This window comes from Oryx dammah, unplaced genomic scaffold, assembly GCF_014754425.2.
Source record: "Oryx dammah isolate SB20612 unplaced genomic scaffold, SCBI_Odam_1.1 HiC_scaffold_2, whole genome shotgun sequence".
NCBI classification, from domain to species: Eukaryota; Metazoa; Chordata; class Mammalia; order Artiodactyla; family Bovidae; genus Oryx; species Oryx dammah.
Genome location: NW_024070186.1, coordinates 38,203,521 through 38,224,973, shown reverse-complemented (window position 1 = coordinate 38,224,973; position 21,453 = coordinate 38,203,521). Strand labels below are relative to the sequence as shown.

At 35.2% G+C, this 21,453-nt stretch overlaps 1 protein-coding gene across 2 annotated transcripts in view; it reads left to right on the top strand.

The window, feature by feature from the left end:
* The window catches only part of HLTF (helicase like transcription factor), a 59,685-nt gene that overhangs the window by 8,816 nt on the left and 29,416 nt on the right, over nt 1-21,453 (top strand). Inside the window, exons 3-13 of one of the 2 annotated variants that reach the window (XM_040234477.1) lie at nt 1,803-1,969; nt 4,789-4,922; nt 5,457-5,554; nt 7,319-7,393; nt 7,558-7,749; nt 10,749-10,844; nt 16,423-16,498; nt 17,739-17,829; nt 19,555-19,637; nt 19,723-19,767; nt 20,629-20,715. In XM_040234477.1, the coding sequence (XP_040090411.1) occupies nt 1,803-1,969; nt 4,789-4,922; nt 5,457-5,554; nt 7,319-7,393; nt 7,558-7,749; nt 10,749-10,844; nt 16,423-16,498; nt 17,739-17,829; nt 19,555-19,637; nt 19,723-19,767; nt 20,629-20,715 (1,144 nt within the window). Of the gene's footprint in view, nt 1-1,802; nt 1,970-4,788; nt 4,923-5,456; nt 5,555-7,318; nt 7,394-7,557; nt 7,750-10,748; nt 10,845-16,422; nt 16,499-17,738; nt 17,830-19,554; nt 19,638-19,722; nt 19,768-20,625; nt 20,716-21,453 lie in introns of both variants that reach the window. The other variant, XM_040234470.1, reaches the window with a different exon arrangement.

Genomic DNA, 21,453 nt, shown 5'->3' with positions numbered 1-21,453 from the left:
AGTTCAGTCGCTCAGTTGTGTCCAACTCTTTGCTACCCCATGAATCGCAGCACTCTAGGCCTCCCTGTCCATTACCAACTCCCGGAGTTCACTCAGACTCAACGTCCATCGAGTCAGTGATGCACTCCACCCATCTCATCCTCTGTTGTCCCCTTCTTCTCCTTCCCCCAATCCCTCCCAGCATCAGAGTCTTTTCCAATGAGTCAACTCTTTGCATGAGGTGGCCAAACTAGTGGTCAGCTAATGATTGAATTAGAACCAGTAAATTTCCCAGTCTTTACTGAGAGGACCTGTGTGCATATGGGGTACTCCTTCAACACTCAGACTGATAGTCGACAACTGTGACTTAGCCTTTATTTTCTGCCTGTTCAGATCTTCAAGTTTAGCCAGAGGTAAGAGTTTAGGGCCTCTCAGGTCTTTCTTGAACATGTGCACAATGCTGGGCATGCAAATAGCCATGTGCTTGCTTTTGCCCTTCTAGATTCCCAGGAATATGCTGGAGCTTTTCAAAGCCCCTATGGATATCTTATTTTCCGCTTTTTCCTTTTAAACTCTTTGGTTATTGTTTTGTTTGCCTCAGCTATTAATCATTGCTTGTAAATCTTTTAAAAAATATTTTTATTTATTTACTTGGCTGTACTAGTTCTTAGTTGTGGCATGTTGGATCTAGTTCCCTAAGGAGGGATTGAACTTGGGCCCCTGTGTTGGGAGTGTGGAGTCTTAACCACTGGACCACTAGGGAGGTCCCTGTAAAATTATTTTTTATAAACACCCACTGAAGGGAGAAGGTTTTATGTACTGGGTAAGTTCAGAGGTCAAGCAGAAACAGCTTTGTAAGTGGGAGTCTTCTAGGGAACCACCATACTAGTCAAATGACAATTCTGTAGAAATGAATCTTTGAAAGATTCTCCTTCAGTATGCTTACTCTGGTAACTATCAGGCTGTACTGAAAATTCCAGCAGGTGGTTCTGTTTCAAAAGGCTATCATGAACTGAGAGCTGGAGATGAGACTAGGGTATTGATACTCAGCTGTTTTCTTGAATTAAGACTCCCCAGGTTTCTGTGACACTTAAGTTAGTTTCCAGAGTTCTGAAAAAGTTGATAGAGTTTTTGCCAGATTTTTTATTGCTGTTATGGAAGAGACAATTTTTGGAAATCTTTACTCTTTCATTTTCAATTAGAAAATTGGCAGTTTTTAATTAAGTGGAATCAGATAATGGCAGGAGTTGAAGGCTGGATAGAATTAATACCTTTTTCCCCTTTCAGATTCTGGAGAACTTAGGCTTAGGAACCAGCCTGCCTGGATTCAAATTCTAAGCTCTGCTACTTATTAACTTTATGACCTTGGACAAGTTACTTAACTTTCCTGTGCTTTAGTGTCTTCATCTGCAAAATGGAGATAATGATAAGACCTACCAGTAGGGTTGTGACAGTTTTGAGAGTCAGTCTGTATAAGGTACTTAGAACAATGTTTGGTATGTAATAAGCATTCAAGAGATTATCTGTTTTTGAAGTTATGTTGGGAATTTTATATAATGTGTATCTGTTAGTTTTGATTATACCTTTTATATATCAAGGATTACTTTCCAGTTAATGTAAATTAGGAAAATACTACAAAAGAATTATTTTAAAATATATTCTCTAATATTTCTATAGAAATATGAGTCTAAGAAAATGTACATTTCATATGTGTGGTGTCATTCAGCAAGCATTAAAAAAATGAATGGAAATCCAAGATAAAGTACAGTGAAGAAATCTATCATATATTTATTATTTATAACATATCTGTTTATTTTTATTAGGTTAATAATAATGAAATGGTTGCATTACAACGAGAGCCGAATAACCCCTATGATAAGAATGCAATTAAAGTAAACAATGTGAATGGAAATCAGGTTGGTCATATAAAGAAAGATCTTGCAGCTGCCTTGGCCTATATCATGGACAACAAATTGGCACAAATTGAAGGGTAATGCACTTTTGGAGTTTAGTTTTAATAATTGTGAATTGTGGTAATCTTGGAATTTAAGGATATGTATAGTTGCTCTGACAACTTCTGTGACTATACCTTTAGTATATGTTCAGTAAATGTTTTAATTTTATCATCTGCCTGCACTACCCTAACCATCAAATAGTTATTCCCTCACTTTCCTGGTAAATTATTACTAAAAGAGACTTTGGTTCAAATATTAGAAAGTCCACACAGTCTTTTAAGAAAAAAAGCCTTTTTGTTGTTGTTCAGTCACTCAGTCATGTCTGACTCTTTGTGACCCCATGGACTGCAGCACGCCAGGCTTCCCTGTCCTTTACCACCTCCCAGAGCTTGCTCAAACTCATGTCCATTGAGTCGGTGATGCCATCCAACCATCTCATCCTCTGTTGTTCCCTTCTCCTCCTGGCTTCTATCTTTCCCAGCATCAGGGTCTTTGCCAATGAGTGGGCTCTTCGCATCAGTTGGCCAAAGTATTGGAGCTTCAGCTTTGGCATGAGTTCATCCATTGTGAATATTCAGGGTTGATTTTCTTTACGATTGACTGGTTTGATCTTCTTGCTCTCCAAGGGACTCTTTAGTATCTTCTCCAACACCACAGTGCAAAAGCATCAGTTCTTCAGCACTCAGCCTTCTTTTTGGTCCAACTTTCACATCCATATGTGACTATTGGAAAAACCCATAGCTTTAACTAGATGGACCTTTGTCCACCATGATTTTAGTTTTTTGAATGTTGAGTTTCAAGCTAGCTTTTTCACTCTCCTCTTTCACTTTCATCAAGAGGCTCTTTTGTTTCTCTTTGCTTTCTGCCATAAGGACGGTATCATCTGCATGTGTAAGGTTATTCATATTTCTCCCAGCAATCTTGATTCCAGCTTGTGCTTCATCCAGCCTGGCATTTTGCATGATGTACTCTGCATAGAAGTTAAATAAGCAGGGTGACAATATACAGCCTTGACGTACTCCTTTCCCAGTTTGGAACCAGTCGGTTGTTTCATGTCCTATTCTGGGTGTTGGTTCTTGACCTGTGTACATATTTCTTAGGAGGCAGGTAAGGTGGTCTGGTATTCCCATCTCTTAAAGAATTTTCCAGTTTGTTGTGATCCACACAGGCTTTAGCATAGTCAATGAAGCAGATGTTTTTCTGGAATTCTCTTGCTTTTTCTATGATCCAGTGGATGTTGGCAATTTGATCTCTGATTCCTCTGCGTTTTCTAAATCCAGCTTGTACATCCAGAAGTTTTTGGTTCATGTACTATTGAAGCTTAGCTTGGAGCATTTTGAGCATGACCTTGCTAGTGTGTGAAATGAGTTTAATTGTGCAGTAGTTTGAACATTATTTGGCATTGCCTTTTTTTGGGATTGGAATGAAAACTGACCTTTTCCAGTCCTGTGGCCACTGCTGAGTTTTCCAAATTTGCTGGCATATTGAGTGCAGCACTTTCACAGCATCATCTTTTAGTCTTTGAAATAGCTCAGCTGGAATTCTGTCATTTCTACTAGCTTTGTTCGTAGTGATGCTTCCTAAGGCCCACCTGACTGCCCACAATGTCTTGCTCTAGGTGAGTGATCACAGCATTGTGGTTATCTGGGTTTATCTTCTTTGTTATCTTTGGTGGTTATCTTCTTTGTATAGTTCTTTTGTGTATTCTTGCCACCTCTTCTTAATATCTTCTGCTTCTGTTAGGTCCATACCAATTCTGTTCTTTATTGTGCCCATCTTTGCATGAAATGTTCCTTTGGTATCTTTAATTTTTTTGAGGAGAAAAAAAGGCCTTTTAGTGTATTGATTTTAGAAGTTTGGGAATGTTTGTTTAAATCTGGTTGTAAGCTGATAGGCTGTGATCAGTTCCAGACGAGTTTGATTTTGCCTGCAGTGTTTAAATTTTTTCAGTTATTTCCAATATTAAAATATCTGGATGTTCTGCATTTTATGCATATTATTTTTTCCCTAATTATAAAACATTATTTACAAAGTTTTCTCTTGATAAATGGAAGATCTGGTAATGCAGGATACTGATTTCCACTTGACATCATTTGACTGGAGCTAGGTAGCAGCTGTTGTATTAATTAGGCATATCCCTTCTTAGTTTTACCACTTGTTCCTTTTTTAAAACTCAGTCTCCTTGGTTATGTTTTGTATGCATTTGTGTTTGTGATCTAAATTTTAGTATAGATTGTTTAGAATATTTAAAGGTGAGTTTGGAAGATAAATACTTAGCAGTATCTTCTTACTTGTTTACTTGTTTTCTCCTTTTTCAGTTCATTTCCTTTCTCAGGCTTTTCAGATATTGAGAGTAAACTTTCAGTGAATCCTGAATCAGAAATAATTCTTTGAAATCATTCCCCATTTTCTCAGATTGGGTTGCTACACTCAGTGGTTCTGTTAGTGAAAGCTCTACCTTCTCAAGTAAACTTACTATTTTACTTATCTTACAACCTTGGTAACAGGTTATCTTATGTATTTAAACACTTCTATCTTAGTTTCTTCTGGCATTCTCATCCTGAAAACTGCCCTTACCTTCTCATTATTGGTCCTCCTCCATGTTCCTTTTCTTGCTAGTCTGCCCAGTTAGATACTTTTTGTTGTTGTTCAGTTGCTCATTCATGTCCGACTCTTTGCAACCCCGTGGACTGTAGCACTCTAGGCTTCTCTGTCCTCTACAATCTCTTTCTGTTTTACTTCCATGTAAAATTTGCATGTGACAGTTATTTAACATGATTCTTAATGGGACTTAAAATTAAATGTAAAAAAATAACACTATTAACTTCTCATTTTTTTCCCTTAATTATAATAGGGTAGTTCCTTTTGGTGCAAACAATACTTTTACCATGCCTCTGCAAATGACATTTTGGGGAAAAGAAGAAAATAGAAAAGCAGTTTTAGATGAGTTAAAGAAACGTGGATTTAAATTGGGACCTGCACCAAAATGTAAGTTTAGGGTTTAATATACTATTATTTTGATATTGTAAGATGCCAGAATTATAAAACATTTATTCTCTTAAGTAATAGTTTTGAGTTTGGTTGACTAAATTAATTAGTACTGAAGCCTCCAAGTTCTTTTTTAGGACTATTTTTAAGGACATCCCTGAATTTTTTTTCTTTATTTTGAAATAACAATAGATTCATAGGAGGTTGCACACACGCACACAGAAAAATGTACAGGGAGGGCCCTCCCCAGATTTCCCCCAGTGATAATACCTGGAAATCCCCGATTTTAAACATTCTTTTTAATAAGTAATAGATAAAAAGAATTTCCTAATAGAGAATGAAAAAGTATTATTTGTGTTTCAAAAGTTCAAATCGTGGAATTCTTTTAATGTATTTTTTGAATGACCTTGGAAATTTACCTTTAAAATGTTTAAAACATATATTAAGGAAAGTTTTAATTTAGCTTATTAGACAAGCTTTAAAAACAATTTATTAAAAGATAATTTTGTATTCTTTTCATTTTGTAAATTATAGCTTTAGGGTTCAGTTTGGAAAGTGGTTGGGGCACTGGAAGAGCTGGACCAAGCTACAGTATGCCAATTCATGCTGCAGTACAGATGACAACAGAACAGGTGTGCTTTTTTAAAATTTTGTAACCTGAAAGTGAATTTTAAATGTTGAAGATCGATGTTTAAAAATGGGATAAGTATGCATGTGCTAGTGTTAGTCATTTTATATTGTTATGAAATGTAGAATCAATAAAATATATTGTAAATATTTATGTATAAAGAAAGCAGTAGATATAAGGAATATATCTACATACGTATATTCAGGCATACATTGAGACATACATTGCTATATATATACCTGGAATATTTTATTGTGTTTTGATGTTTTTGTATTATTTGAAAATTTTTAAGTGTTCATAATTTTTAAAAAATTGAAGCTTGAAACTTATTCCTTCAGTAAGATTGCAAATTCAGTGCTAAAGAAAAGTAGTTCCAAATCTTTGGCCTTAGTCTTTTTCTTACTTTTATCTACTTTGTGATCCAGGATACTATTACATTAGGTTATGTGAAGCATGTGAAGTCGCTCAGTCATGTCTGACTCTTTGTGACCCCATGGGCTGTAGCCCACCAGGCTCCTCCCTCCATGGAATTTTCTAGGCAAGAGTACTGGAGTGGGTTGCCATTTCCTTCTCCAGGGGATCTTCCTAACCCAGGGATTGAACCTGGATCTCCCACATTGCAGGCAGACGCTTTACTGTCTGAGCCACCAGGGAATTACATTGGGTTAGTTTGGGGGAAAATGGATATAAATTAATGAAATCAATCTTCTAATTACACAATTACATAAAAAAAAATTAAAACAATTTTTTTTGGTCTCTACTCATCAGTGTTGGAGAAGGCGATGGCACCCCACTCCAGTACTCTTGCCTGGAAAATCACATGGACGGAGGAGCCTGGTAGGCTGCAGTCCATGGGGTCGCGAAGAGTAGGACACGACTGAGCGACTTCCCTTTCACTTTTCCTTTTCATGCATTGGAGAAGGAAATGGCACCCCACTCCAGTGTTCTTGCCTGGAGAATCCCAGGGACAGGGGAGCCTGGTGGGCTGCTGTCTGTGGGGTCACACAGAGTCGGACATGACTGAAGTGACTTAGCAGCAGCAGCAGCAGCAGCATCAGTGTTAGCCTTTCTATAGTCTTAAGGTAGTTAGTGTGTTTTCTCTGTTCATTGTTAGAAGGGTGTGAGCCTGTGTCTGGTGGGTAAACCCCAGATTACCTCTCTTCACTTTTAGACTTGGCATGGTTTCTTCTGGACTGATGTTCTGTGTTTACTTGGTAATTTACAAAGATAATTATAACACATATATGTTACTATGAAATTGGACAAGATCAGTTTAAAGAACCAACTAAATTAGCATTAAGATTGAAATTATTGTAATATTTTGTTGCACATAGCAAGTTTCTGATTATAGTATTAATCAATGTAATGTCATTTACTTGAAAAAGTCAAATATACCTGATAGGATCTGCTAAAATGGTTTGAATACAGCTAGTAGAATCATAGAATTTCAGTGGCAGAAGGAACCTGTAAATCTAGTTCATTCTGTTTGTTTTGCAGTAATAAGATACAGGGCCATATAAATTAAATGTCTCGCCCAAAGTTATAGAAAGGTTTGTTTGTGACAGAGCTGTGACTGAAACCCAGGACTTCAAACCGCATCCTATATTTTTTCAACTATAACAGAGCAGTGTAGTATCTCAAAGAATTAATATATATTATATGTACTTTTTGGTATGCAACTCTTTGAGTTAAATGACTTAAGTCTCTGAATTAAGTGCAGTTATTAATTGGTTTGTTTCACTATGTTTCTTGTTGCTCTTTATGGTAGCTTAAGACTGAATTTGACAAATTGTTTGAAGATTTAAAAGAAGATGATAAAACTCAGGAAATGGAACCAGCTGAGGTACTGAGCCAGTATTTTCTATCTAAAACTATTTGAAAATTTAAAATGTAGCGTTACTATATACATTTTTTTTTAAATCAGAAGATCAACTGTTTTCCAGATTCTTTGTTGGGTTTATTATAAGAAAGGACTTATTGTATTTCTGTTTATGACATTTCTTACAGGCTATTGAAACACCATTGCTTCCACATCAAAAACAAGCTCTAGCTTGGATGGTTTCACGGGAAAACAGTGAAGAACTTCCACCATTCTGGGAACAGCGAAGTGACTTATACTATAACACAATAACAAATTTTTCTGAAAAGGACCGACCAGAAAATGTTCATGGAGGAATTTTAGCTGATGATATGGGTTTGGTAATTATTAAGTTAATAACATTTTATTTTTTAACTAAGTTTTTTTTTTAACTTTATTTATTTTACTTCATTGGGTCTTTATTGCTGCCCACAGGCTTTCTCTTGTGGCAAGCAAGGGCCACTCTCCAGTTGAAGTGAGCAGGCTTCTCATTGCAATGGCTTCTCTTGTAGTGGAGCACAGGCTCCAGAGCTCACAGGCTTCAGTAATTGTGGCACACAGGCTAAGTAGTTGCAGCTTGTGGACTTCAGAGCACAGACTCAGTAGTTATGAAGAACAGGGTTAGCTGCCCTGTTGCATGTGCTATCTTTCTAGTCCAGGGATTGAACCTGTGTCCCCTTCATTTCCAGGCAGGCTCTTCTCTGGGCACCAGGGAAGTTCAGTAACTTAAGATTTATATGAAGTAATCTTAAAGTAGATAGAGATGGGAATATATTGGTGCCAGTATGGGAATAGATATCACTATTAGTGTAGAATGTAGTTTTTCCTATGGTTTTCACTTAAAATAATGCCGAATTTTTCTTCTTTGTCTTTCTTTTGGCTTGTTTGCCCAAGGTACAATTAAAATAATTGGCAGTAATGATATAAACATGTTTCTCAATTTCTTTTGAAATTTAAAATTGCTTATCTTTTATAGGTTTTATTAAAGGAAAAATATGATTTGTTACATTAGCAGTTTTTATACTTTTTGGTTTTGATAATAAATTTTTCATTTTAACTCATTACTTGCTAACAGAACTAGCATATTTTTCAGTGAAAAGTGCACTCCAAAACGAAAACAGTTTTGATGAGAAAACTGGCATTGTTTTACATTTTTGCAAGTCTCTTTAATGTGTAGCTTAATAGTTGATAGCTGATTTGTTATACCTATTTTTTCATTCATTCTTTTGTTTTCATTGAGATACACAGAGAAGATTAGTCCTCACACAGATATGTATTTGAAAGAGGTGTGCTTTAGCAGTTTTTTTGATAACTAGATCTTCTTTGCCGGAAGATCAAAATTAAGCAAGTGTTAGTTTATTAAAGGGTCTCCCTGATAGCTCAGTTGGTGAAGAATCCGCTTGCCATGCAGGAGACCCCGGTTCGATTCTTGGGTCGAGAAGATCCACTGGAGAAGGGATAGGCTACCCACTCCTGTGTTACAGCTTGCGGGCTTCTGTCTAGTAGTGGTAGTTGTGGCATGGGCTCCAGAACATATGGGCTCTGTATTTGTGGGGCATGGGCCTAGATCCCCCTGAGCATTTGGGATCTTAGTTCCTCAGCCAGGGCTCGAATCCACATCCACTGCATTGGGGAGTGGATTCTTAACTGCCAGACCACTAGTGAAATCCCTATTAAAGGTTAATAGTTATAATCTGGAACTTTTCTTTTTGGCTGTGCCATGTGGCATACAGGATCTTAGTTCCCCAACCAGGGATTGAACCTGTGCTCTCTACACAGAGTCTTAACCGCTAGACTGCCAGGGAAATTCCGATAATGTAAAAATTAAGTATCATGTCAGTGAACTTTTTATACTCTGTTCTGTTAAAATTCATTGGTGTAGCTGCACATTGCATGGATATTTTATCCATGCATGATTTTGTAACATTAGGTATTGCTCATTTGGAATATATTGGTTCACTGAGTTACACAGATCTGCCAAATGTTGATGCATTTCATTATATAATATAAAAAGTTTTACATTCATTGGTATTACTTCTGATCTTACTAAGAAAGGCATTTACATTTGGGAAGCTTCTGTGCTTATGGTGTTGATACAAGTTTTCTAATATAAATTTTGCTTAAAAGCTCAAATTTTATCATTAACCACAAACATTGTCAGTTTTTTCCTTTGGAATTGATGGTCTCACTTTGTTCATAGGCTCACTTTATTAATTTTCAAGAAAATGTCTGCCGCTCAATCATAGATAACTAGTTGTCAGTCATTCTTTCAAGTTAAAATGGTGATACTTGAAAATGATAATGTGTGGTAGTTAATTGAGCTGCAATTCAGTCTCAAGTGATTTTTCTCTAGATAACGTTCATGTTTTGGTATGCAAAGGAAGTATTTTGTGTTCTTCCCATCTTATTACAAGAATAGTTAAAAGATCCATTACTTAAAGAGGTGAGATTTGGTAAAATGAATGTGTACTGCTTTATCAAGAGTATTCCTAAAGTAAACATTTTTTTTCTTTTTACTGTATGTGTTAGTTAGAAATATGATGACTCCTGGTATAGTACAGTGCCAACTGCTTTGTTTCATGCTGAGGCAACAGCAGCAGCTTTGCCCACCATTGCAATTTTGTGGAATTACTACAAATATCCAACACAAAGTTTGAGTAATAATCAAAATATTTTTGACTGTACACACTCCTGAAAGGGCCCTGGGGGAACTTCTAGGAGCTGTGGACCACACTTTGAAAACGGCTGCTTTACACTGCTTCCAACTTGAAAGAGATTTATTTCTGTGTTGCTCAATATAAATTCAGCTAAATAGTGGAAAATAATGAAAATTTTTATATTTCTGCTTTTAAAAAATACAAAAGAAGTATCTTGTCCTTTATGCTGTATTGATAAGAAATAGCCTTTAAGTTTTGAAATTAAGTTTAATAAAATAATGACTCATGTTCATACTGGAATTACTAATCATTTTAAGTTAGCTTTGAATTATATGGCAAGCAAATAGTTGTGGTTTCATGATAAAGTTATTAGTTCAGGGTTAAATGTGAAATTTTAAATGGCAGTTGTTCAATAAAATAACATTTCTCAAAGATGCTTATAGTATTTTAGAGTAAATTACTTAATAACTCCCAGTAATACAGAATGGTAAGACATTTCCTAATGTAATCAGTGAAATAACTTCATTAATATGTATATTATTTAGCATAATAATCAGCACACTTCTGTGGCCCTGAATGCTGTTTGATATTTTTTTACTTTATTTGAAAAATCGGTTTTGAAATGTTACCTGGTAATCTGGGTTTCAGAATCTGATCTTTTTTCTTTGTAAAACATTTTATAGGGCAAAACTCTGACAGCCATTGCAGTGATTCTTACCAACTTCCATGATGGCAAGTCTCTTCCTGTTGAAAGAATTAAGAAAAATCAACTGAAGAAGGTAAAGTATTAGTGTTTTTTCCCTAAACTCTCTGGTTTATTGTAAAACTTATTTTGTCATTAAAAAATTATTGGCAAAAAGTTGATAATACCCAGTTTTTAGAGGTATGATGAATGGCCTTGTATATTGCTGATGAGAGTGAAAGTTGATACTACATTTTGAAGTCAGTTTGGTAATATGTATCAGAAGCATTAAAAGCATTTATAATCTTTGACTCAATAGTGCCATTAAAAAAAAAAGTCTGAAGAAGTTATCAGAAATATATTTATTCCAATGAGAAAAATACAGCTTTATTGCCCTAGCATTATTTTAAAGGCAGAAAAGCAATACCTTTTAATAAGATGATAATTAAGTTATTATCAAACTATAAAATCCTATTTTTGAAGAATACTTTCATGATCTTTTTTAGTTAAAAAAAAGAGGCCAGGTACATCTTCTATAGAATTTGAATCTTCGTTTGTAAATACATATATGTATATGTCTTAAGTGTAGTCACACATACTGTATGTGCCAAAATGTTAATAGTGATAATTCTGTCTTATTGATGAGTGTATGGGTGACTATTCTCGATACTTAACTTATGTATGTTTTTATATATAGTAAATATACATATAATATATTTATATTCAGAACCCCTTCAGTATTCTTGCCTTGAGAACCCCATGAACAGTATGAAAAGCCAAAAAGATAGGACACAGATGAACTCCCCAGGATGGTAGGTGCCCAGTATGCTACTGGAGATCAGTGGAGAAATAACTCCAGAAAGAATGAAGAGATGGAACCAAAGCAAAACCAATACCTGTTTGTGGATGTGATTGGTGATAGAAGCAAGGTCCAGTGCTGTAAAGAGCAATATTGCATAGGAACCTGGAATGTTAGGTCCATGAATCAAGGCAAATTGGAAGTGGTCAAACAGGAGATGGCAAGAGTGAACGTCGACATTCTAGGAATCAGCGAACTAAGATGGACTGGAGTGAGTGAATTTAACTCAGATGACCATTATATCTACTACTGTGGGCAGGAATCCCTTAGAAGAAATGGAGTAGCCATCAGAGTCAACAGAAGAGTCCGAAATGCAGTACTTGGATGCAGTCTCAAAAATGACAGAATGATCTCTGTTCGTTTCCAAGGCAAACCATTCAATATCACAGTAATCCAAGTCTGTGCCCGGACCAGTAACACTGAAGAAGCTGAAGCTGAACAGTTCTATGAAGACCTACAAGACCTTTTAGAACTAACCCCCCAAAAGATGTCCTTTTCATTATAGGGGACTGGAATGCAAAAGTAGGAAGTCAAGAAACACCTGGAGTAACAGGCAAATTTGGCCTTGGAGTACAGAATGAAGCAGGGCAAAGGCTAATAGATTCTGCCAAGAGGATGCACTGGTCATAGCAAACACCCTCTTCCAACAACACAAGAGAAGACTCTACACATGGACATCACCAGACGGTTGACACCAATATCAGATTGATTATATTCTTTGCACCCAAAGATGGAGAAGCTCTATACAGTCAACAAAAACAAGACCAAGAGCTGACTGTGGCTCAGATCATGAACTCCTTATTGCCAAATTCAGACTGAAATTGAAGACAGTGGGGAAAACCACTAGACCATTCAGATATGACCTAAATCAAATCCGTTGTGATTGTACAGTGGAAGTGAGAAATAGATTTAAGGGAGTAGGTCTGATAGAGTGCCTGATGAACTATGGATGGAGGTTTGTGACATTGTATAGGAGACAGGGAGCAAGACCATCCCCATGGAAAAGAAATGCAAAAAAGCAAAATGGCTGTCTGAGGAGGCATTACAAATAGCTGTGAAACGAAGAGAAGTGAAAAGCAAAGGAAAAAAGGAAAGATATACCCATATGAATGCAGAGTTCCAAAGAATAGCAAGAAGAGATAAGAAAGCCTTCTTCAGTGATCAATGCAAAGAAATAGAGGAAAACAACAGAATGGGAAAGACTAGAGATCTCTTCAAGAAAATTAGAGATACCAAGGGAACATTTCATGCAAAGATGGACTCGATAAAGGATAGAAATGGTATGGACCTAACAGAAGCAGAAGATATTAAGAAGAGGTGGCAAGAATACACAGAAGAACTATACAAAAAAGATCATGACTCGGATAACCACAATGGTGTGATCACTCACCTAGAGCCAGACATCCTGGAATGTGAAGCCAAGTGGGCCTTAGGAAGCATCACTACAAACAAAGCTAGCGGAGGTGACGGAATTCCAGTTGAGCTATTTCAAATCTTGAAAGATGACGCTGTGAAAGTGCTGCACTCAATATGCCAGGAAATTTGGAAAACTCAGCAGTGGCCACATGCCTGGAAAAGGTCAGTTTTCATTCCAATCCTAAAGAAAGGCAATGCCAAAGGATGCTCAAACTGCTGTACAATTGCACTCATGTCACACTCTAGTAAAGTAGTGCTCAGAATTCTGCAAGCCAGGCTTCAGCAATACGTGAACTGTGAACTTCCAAATGTTCAAGCTGGTTTTAGAAAAGGCAGAGGAACCAGAGATCGAATTGCCAACATCTGCTGGATCATCGAAAAAGCAAGAGAGTTCCAGAAAAAGATCTATTTCTGCTTTATTGACTATGCCAAAGCCTTTGACTGTGTGGATCACAATAAACTATGGAAAATGCTGAAAGAGCTGGGAATACCTGACCACCTGACCTACCTCTTGAGAAACCTGTATGCAGGTCAGGAAGCAACAGTTAGGACTGGACATGGATCAACAGACTGGTTCCAAATAGGAAAAGGAGTACATCAAGGCTGTATATCGTCACCCTGCTTATTTAACTTATATGCAGAGTACATCATGAGAAACACTGGGCTGGATGAAGCACAAGCTGAAATCAATATTGCCGGGAGAAATATCAATAACCTCAGATATGCAGATGACACCACCCTTGTGGCAGAAAGTGAAGAACTAAAGAGCCTCTTGATGAAAGTGAAAGAGGAGAGTGAAAAAGTTGGCTTAAAGCTCAACGTTCAGAAAATGAAGATCATGGCATCCAGTCCCATCACTTCATGGCAGAGCGATGTGGAAACAGTGGCTGACTTTATTTTCTTTGGCTCCAAAATCACTGCAGATGGTGACTGCAGCCATGAAATTGAAAGACGCTTAACTCTTTGGAAAGAAAGCTATGGTCAACCTAGATAGCATAGTCAAAAGCAGAGACATTACTTTGTCAACAAAGTTCCATCTAGTCAAGGCTATGGTTTTTCCAGTAGTCGTGTATGGATATGAGAGTTGGACTGTGAAGGAAGCTGAGTGCCGAAGAATTGATGCTTTTGAACTGTGGTGTTGGAGAAGACTCTTGAGAGTCCCTTGGACTGCAAGAAGATCCAACCAGTCCTTACTAAAGGAGATCAGTCCTGGGTGTTCATTGGAAGGACTGATGTTGAAGCTGAAACTCCAGTACTTTGGCCACCTGATGCGAAGAGCTGACTCATTGGAAAAGACCCTGAGGCTGGGAAAGATTGAGGGCAGGAGGAGAAGGGGACAACAGAGGATGACATGGTTGGATGGCATCACCGACTCAATGGACATGAGTTTGGGTAAACTCTGGTAGTTGGTGATGGACAGGAAGGCCTGGCGTGCTGTGGTTTATGGGGTCGAAAAGAGTTGGACATGACTGAGTGAACCAAACCGAAGAATTAAACAGTTAGTTTTATAAGGCAAATAAGTGCTATTAGAATGAAATGGTTGTTCTTCATTCTCAACTGAAAGTCCAAAGAACTTAAAATGGGAAATAATTTAAGTACAAGGTATATGCAAAACATTTTTTTCTTTTGGACTTTTCTCTGCTGCTGTTCTTCTGATTTCTTCGTTTTCAAAGATGCTGCATATTGGTTTCCTACCACTGTTTATTATTTTCCATTTTCTTAATTTCTAAGCTTAGTTACATTTCCTTCTTTGTACTTTTATTGGAAGTTTAACTATGGTATTAACATGTAAGATTCAGTCCCCTACCCTGAATATTCCAGTGCCTTTTACCTTTTTTTTCCACCTACATTTTAGTTATTAAAACTAAAAAATAGTACCTAAGAATATGTAGAACTTCATTGTTAATTACCTGTTTAACAGTAAGGCATTCTTTTTTACCCTTAAGATTAGCCATGCATTTAACGTGTTATGTAGTAGAAAGGCTTTATGATATTTTGTTTGCTACGTTAGTTGAAATTGAGACTGAAAATGTGATTTCCAGCCAGGCATTTACTGCAACAGAAATTTCATTATGTTAAATAGATTTGGATATTGCAAACTTACAGAGCAAAAATTAAATTCCATCAGATAGGAGCATAGTATTTGATAGTTTAGGCTTTATATGTACATTTTTTTTTGACCTTCATGAAGAAAAGGTTTGCTGAGCAAAGTCATTGAATGTGAAAAGAATAATGTGAAGGACATCCTTTATTTTGTAGATAAAATTTTAAATTATTTCTCCATGCTGTTTAATATAAGTGATTATGCTGATTACTGAGGAAGGCTGGGTAGGATGTCTTGACTAAAGGCATTTTTAACATCTGCTTCTTGGAGCTAATGCTTTTAAAAATTATCTAATTTCTAGTCACATATTTCTAAATATGGTCTATCTTGGATTTTTAATTTATTTAGACTCATACTGTTGAAAGGGGATAGATTTTCTTTTCAACCACATTTTTAGAGAAATGTAAACTCTAGTGGGATTTTATAAAATGTTTAAAATTATCTTTTAAAAAATAAAATAAAATATCTTTTATTGGCCTTAATTCTAGGTAAAAATTACATTGTACTCCTGCTATCTAATCTTGAACCTACTCTGAGGTTTTGATTCAAAATAATGATCTTCCTTTCACAATATACCTACCTTTCTTTTTAAACTGAAAGAATTAATTTAATTAAACCCAGTTTTATTTGTCATTCCTTCATACAGAATCAAGTCTAGAATTAAGATTGGAGGAACCCTGCCCTAGTAGACTCAGTTGAAAATATTTTCACAGAGAAGTATAAATGTTTGCTTTTATAGAAGTTCTTGTGCTCACGTAGATGCATTTTTGAAACAAAGAAACAGGAAGGGAAAAGAACAAAGAATTGGCAGGAAAATCCCTGATAGAGCAAGGGAGGAGGCACTCTGATACCTGACTTTTGGATCTACCCACTCTAAGAATTACAGAGAAAAAAAGGATGTCAGTGGCAGCTTAGCTTCATTATAGATCTGTTATCTATTGAGAAGGGACTCTAGGTTTCAAAGTTTCTAGTGTTAGAATTCCTTTTAATTTTGAAGTAAATCTCATTCATGACTGTTTCTCACAGTAATATGCCATTTATAATTGAAGTTTGCTTTTTTGTATTTCTTTTGAAAAGGTCGAGACAGACTAGTTTTCTTTTTTTAGATACCTGTTAAATTTTTTTTTCAATTTGTACATTTTTCCTCTTAATGTACCTCCTTGCATTGTTCCAGAATAGGGTAGCCATTTAAGTAGTCTTTATTGTATAAAGCAAAGCAGTATAAAATAGGATATATTTTTAAGTTTACTTAAAACTGACAGCAGTACTATGTAAGAAATATGCCTTTTCATCTAGGAATGTAATGTTTATGATGAATCTATGGAACTTGGAGGAAACAATACCAGTGAAAAGGCAGCTGGACTAATCAAAGGTAAACCTTAATTTTGAACATGACCTCATAGATTTTTCCAATTTAATGATGTAATTCCACCTCTGGCTTTAGTACTGTACAAAAATTTCAGATATTTTTTCCTAAAGAATCTCATGAAAACTGGTTGTCAAGAACAATTTCATGAAGGAGGCCATGATGAAATTGGGTGGTAGCACATTAAAGAATCTGAGGAAGAACATTTTTGGTTGAGAAAAAAAAGCTCCAGGAAAGGGCAGCTAAAAACAAAACAAAACAGAGTATCTTGCTCTGGGACCTCAGAATAGTTTGTGGTATTTATAATGTAAATAAATAACTGAATATGAATAAGTAGGCATGAATAGCAGCAGATTTAGATAGGTTAGAGCCGAATTAGAGGAGAAATGAAAAGGGGTGCAGTTATAAGGTTGCATTTAGCAGTTAGTGACTTTCATAAAATTAATTTCTGAAGATTGGTTAGAGTAGAGCAAGACTGAAGATATTTTAAAATAAGACTAGTAGATGAAGAAATAGAAATAACATCTGTGTTCTGTTACGAATTTTGCTATGTTTGAGATGGGCAAAGTAGATGGAGAGAGAGGCAGAATTGAGGGCTTCGGCGTTGGGGCAGGGTTTAGGAAAAAATTTTGCATGTAATGGAAAGAATAATTTGTTGGCCTTTGGGAGGAAATGTGATCAAGAAAATAGGTAGATGAGTTAGCATTAGAAGGAAAGGAAATAATGCTGAGGAAAAATATAATTAATTGAAAGAATTAAAAAATTTAAAAAAAGGAAAATTGGTTAATTTATAGAAGATGACATCTGATTTTCTTTATAAAGTGAAGTAGGTCATCTGCTGAGAGTAAAAGGAGTTTAAAATTTGGGCAGAGGATCCAATGTATGATAGTATAGCTATTCCAGGTGAGTGGGTAGGGAGGCGCTGTGATAGGTGGAAGAGTTGCTAAGTGATACAAGGTTGACAACTGAGATTGGGAAGTGTACATTTATTATACCACTTGTTTATTATTCATTTTTTTCTTCAGCTCTCAGCTGTCTTGGTATAGCAGGAAATACAGTCAGTGTGGGGACTGACTGGATGAGTACAGGCGAAACAACTAGGTTACAAAAAAGTTGAAGTTACTTCTGTGAGAAAATACTAGATTAAGAAACTAGCTATTGAGTTAGAAAACCAACGTTTTAAGAAAGATGCTTCTTGTCTGAGATAGTTTACTAATACTCTTTATCCTTTTCTTTGAAATGGAAGGATCTAGATGTAGTGGAGAACCCAGTATTTCAGATGTCAAGGGAAAGAATAAATATCCCAAATCAGAATTCTCTAGCTCCCGCCCCAAAAGGTAAACTCTCTTATGGTTTGATTTTATGTAATATGTTTAAACTCTTTCTCTATTTTCTTACATATACAAGAAAGATATGACCATTATCTCCACAGCATAGTTCTTTCAAATACGTTCTTTAATTTGAAACTGCTAAAATCATTGTGACTTAAGGAGGTAGACTGTTCTCATTTTGTAGGTTAAAAAGTAACATTAATATATAAAAGAAGTAATTGATAATTTTTAATAATCACTATTTTCTATCATTTTCCTATTTCTTTCACATAGGAACTGAGACCTCACTCTTGGGTTTTTTGTTTTCATTGAGACTTTAGAAGAGTTTTCTTTGTGAATTTAAGGAGTTGAGAACTGATGTGTATTTATTGGACGACTTGACAAAAGCATTGTTTGCTCATTTGAGTTGTTTCTCAGTTCACCTTTAGTAGAAATAAAAACGCAGAAGGCAATGGCAACCCACTCCAGTACTCTTGCCTGGAGAATCCCAGGGACAGAGGAGCCTAGTGGGCTGCCGTCTGTGGGGCCGCACAGAGTCAGACAGACTGAAGCGACTTAGCAACAGCAGCCGAAATAAAACATGATAAAGTTGTTTATGGACAGTGTTCTATTCATGTAGACTGGAAGGAGAATTTGAATAAAACCCATAATGCCCCTCTGATTTCCACTTGAATTGTTAAGTTTATAAATTTTATTTATTTCTGAGGTAGATCTAATACTTGGCTTTTGTGTTTTTTTTGTTCACTATCAGTACCTGCAGGTATGACCCCAAATCTGAGTCCCTCTTAGCTATTCTATTTGAATCTGGAGCTTTGTTAATTGTTCTGTCTTTAATACCTGTCTGAACTGAGTATAAAACCAGGACTCATCAGTTTCCCTTTTATCTAGATCTCAAATCTTATATAACTCTGAACTGACCATGAGTCTGGGTAACAGAGCACTATCAGCTGGACAAGATTAGGTTCAAGGGTGTGGAAATAATGGTGACATGGGAAAAACAACAACCAACACACAAACTATTAATTAAACTATTAATTAAAAAATAGAGATATACTTACTGTATAGCAGGGACTATTTTAGAGGCTTTACATGTGGTAACACATTTTATTGTACAGACTGAATCGCATATTTATTCCTATTTTCCGAGTGAGGAAACTGAAACTTAGAAGAGTATTAGGTAATTTGCCAAAAGTCACATAGCAAATAAATGGTGGAATGGAGATTTGAATCTAGGCAGTCTCATTCCACAGTCCATTGTTTCTAGGCACTTAAACATAGTACTGTACTATTTCTACATGGAATTTATAAAAGTTTCCATTATGAAAGAATTACATTTTTGCCTCTTAGCTGCTTACTTTATATTGGAGGATTTTCTTTGATAATCAGAATCACTTCTTTTTTGTTCTAGTTTTATACAAGTATTTTAATTGAATTAACAAATACTGAATAAAGTGTTGAAGAGATTACTATTCTAGAAGGTTTACTTTCTCAAATTTATTTTAATAATCATGATACTGTATTTTGTACAGTTAAATGCATCTGGCTGTGAAAGCAAAATGCTTTTAGCAAATTTGGCTTTCATTTGTCAAATAAAATTTTTTTTTCCCTTGAAATTTTCTCAAAAAATAAACCAGGGTAAGACAAAAGCATTTGTATTACATTTATTAAACATAGATTTTATATCCCATTTTATTTTGGGTTGATAAAAAAATTGTGTATACTTAATTTTAGGAGAAAACCTGCTGCTGTACAGTACACTGAAAGTAGTGATTCCGAGGAAGTTGAACCAAGTGAATTGCCACAGAAAATGAAAGGTAATATGAAATGACTTTGATTTGATAATGTGTCCTGTATTTTAATTTCCTAGTGTGACCACGTTATATTTGGTTTTGTTTTTAGGCAAACTGAAAAGAACACAATCAGAGACTAAAATCAGAGTAAAAGGTATGTGTATACATCTCAATATCCCCTATCTACACTTAAAGATTATTAAAGTAATAATTGATTTGTATATGTCTAGCTTGGAATTCTTTAGTAATAGATCTTAAATTTGACTACTTTTTACATTTAAACTATTTATGGAGTTTACCAAGGGTGTTAAATGAATGAAGCAAATTGAAAGAATAGTTTCAAATTAAAGTCTAAGAGAAAATATTTAAACTGACTTTAGACAAAACAAAAATCTTTCTACTGCTTATAAAATGACTTCAATAAACCTGTTTTGTATATGTATAAATTGTAGTTACAGAGGTAGGGTGAGACTGCCTTTTTGTCAATATAGCTCAGCTATTATATTTAGCATTATACAAATTTATAAATGTTGAGTATCTTTACTTTTTCTTTTGTCTTTAAAACATCTTTACTTTGTTTATCTCCTGATCTGATTGTATCATATTCCTAGGTTAAGAAATTGTGTTGCATTTGGAAAATAACATCACCATTTGACTGATCTGAAAATTTGGCAGCATCTTCATTAAAAGTTAAACACCTGTTTCATTGAAAATATTCTCCTTCCACCTAGGAGCTGAATCACTTTGCATTTGACTGCTTCTACTTTCACATTTCTTCCTTAGGAGAAGCTTCAATTTATCATGAATGACTGTTTCTTTGAGCTAGAAAGATGCTTAGTGTCAAAAGAGGCAGTTTTGGTTACTAGAAATTATTTTATATTTATTTAATAATACAAACTCTTGAAGTTTGTAAGTGGTATTATGTTTCCTATCCTTAGAAAGTTATCTGTACTTAAGTACAGGAGAGAATTAGTTTTCAGATTTCTTAATGATTCTGTGGTTTGTACTTCAGCAGGATCTTCTAAGGTTCAAGAGGATGCAGAGTTTGAATGTGCACTTACTTCATCTACCCCTGCAGCAAAAAAGAAAATGTTCAAAAGGGGTAAGTAAATCTGCTTTTGTTTGGTTTGTTTTTTCTGTTTCTCAAATAAAAAAATTTTAAGTGACAAAAGTATAAAATCATATTATTAGAAAAAAGTAGAGAAAAAATCTCATTTTTTAAAGTACAATTTATAGTACTTGTATTTTCCTATTCTGTTTGTTTTAGTTAGGTCAAAAATGAGGTCTCTTACTCATTTGAGTAGCAGAGATATTGTTTCTAGTAAAGGCACAGAGCAATTTATGGCTGTTTTAAAACTTAATTTAATTTGGACTAATTAGAATTGTAAATATTTATTACTGGTATGAGAATTTGTTTTTCAATTAAAAATGTGAGTGATATTTATTACTACTTTATAATTTGTAATTTGTAAGAAAGTGACACTGCTTAAGAGTCTAAATATTTGAAATGGAAAGAGATTGGACTGTGGTTAAGGAGATCTAGCAAATTATTTTATCTCTGTACCTTAGTAACTTCCATTTTACATATTGAAGATGCAGCAGACAAGTCTATTTTCATGGGGCTTATGTCTGTTGATGAGGTGGAAACATAAAATAAACATGTAAACATAATTTAAAATGTATTAAATTTATTTTTTATTTAAGTGTGGTTGCTTTACAGTATTATATGTTACAGGTGTACAGTTTTTATTTATTTTTTTTAGGTGTACAGTTTTTAAAGGTACTACTCCACTTATAGTTATTATAAAATATTGGCTATATTCCCCATGTTGTATAATAT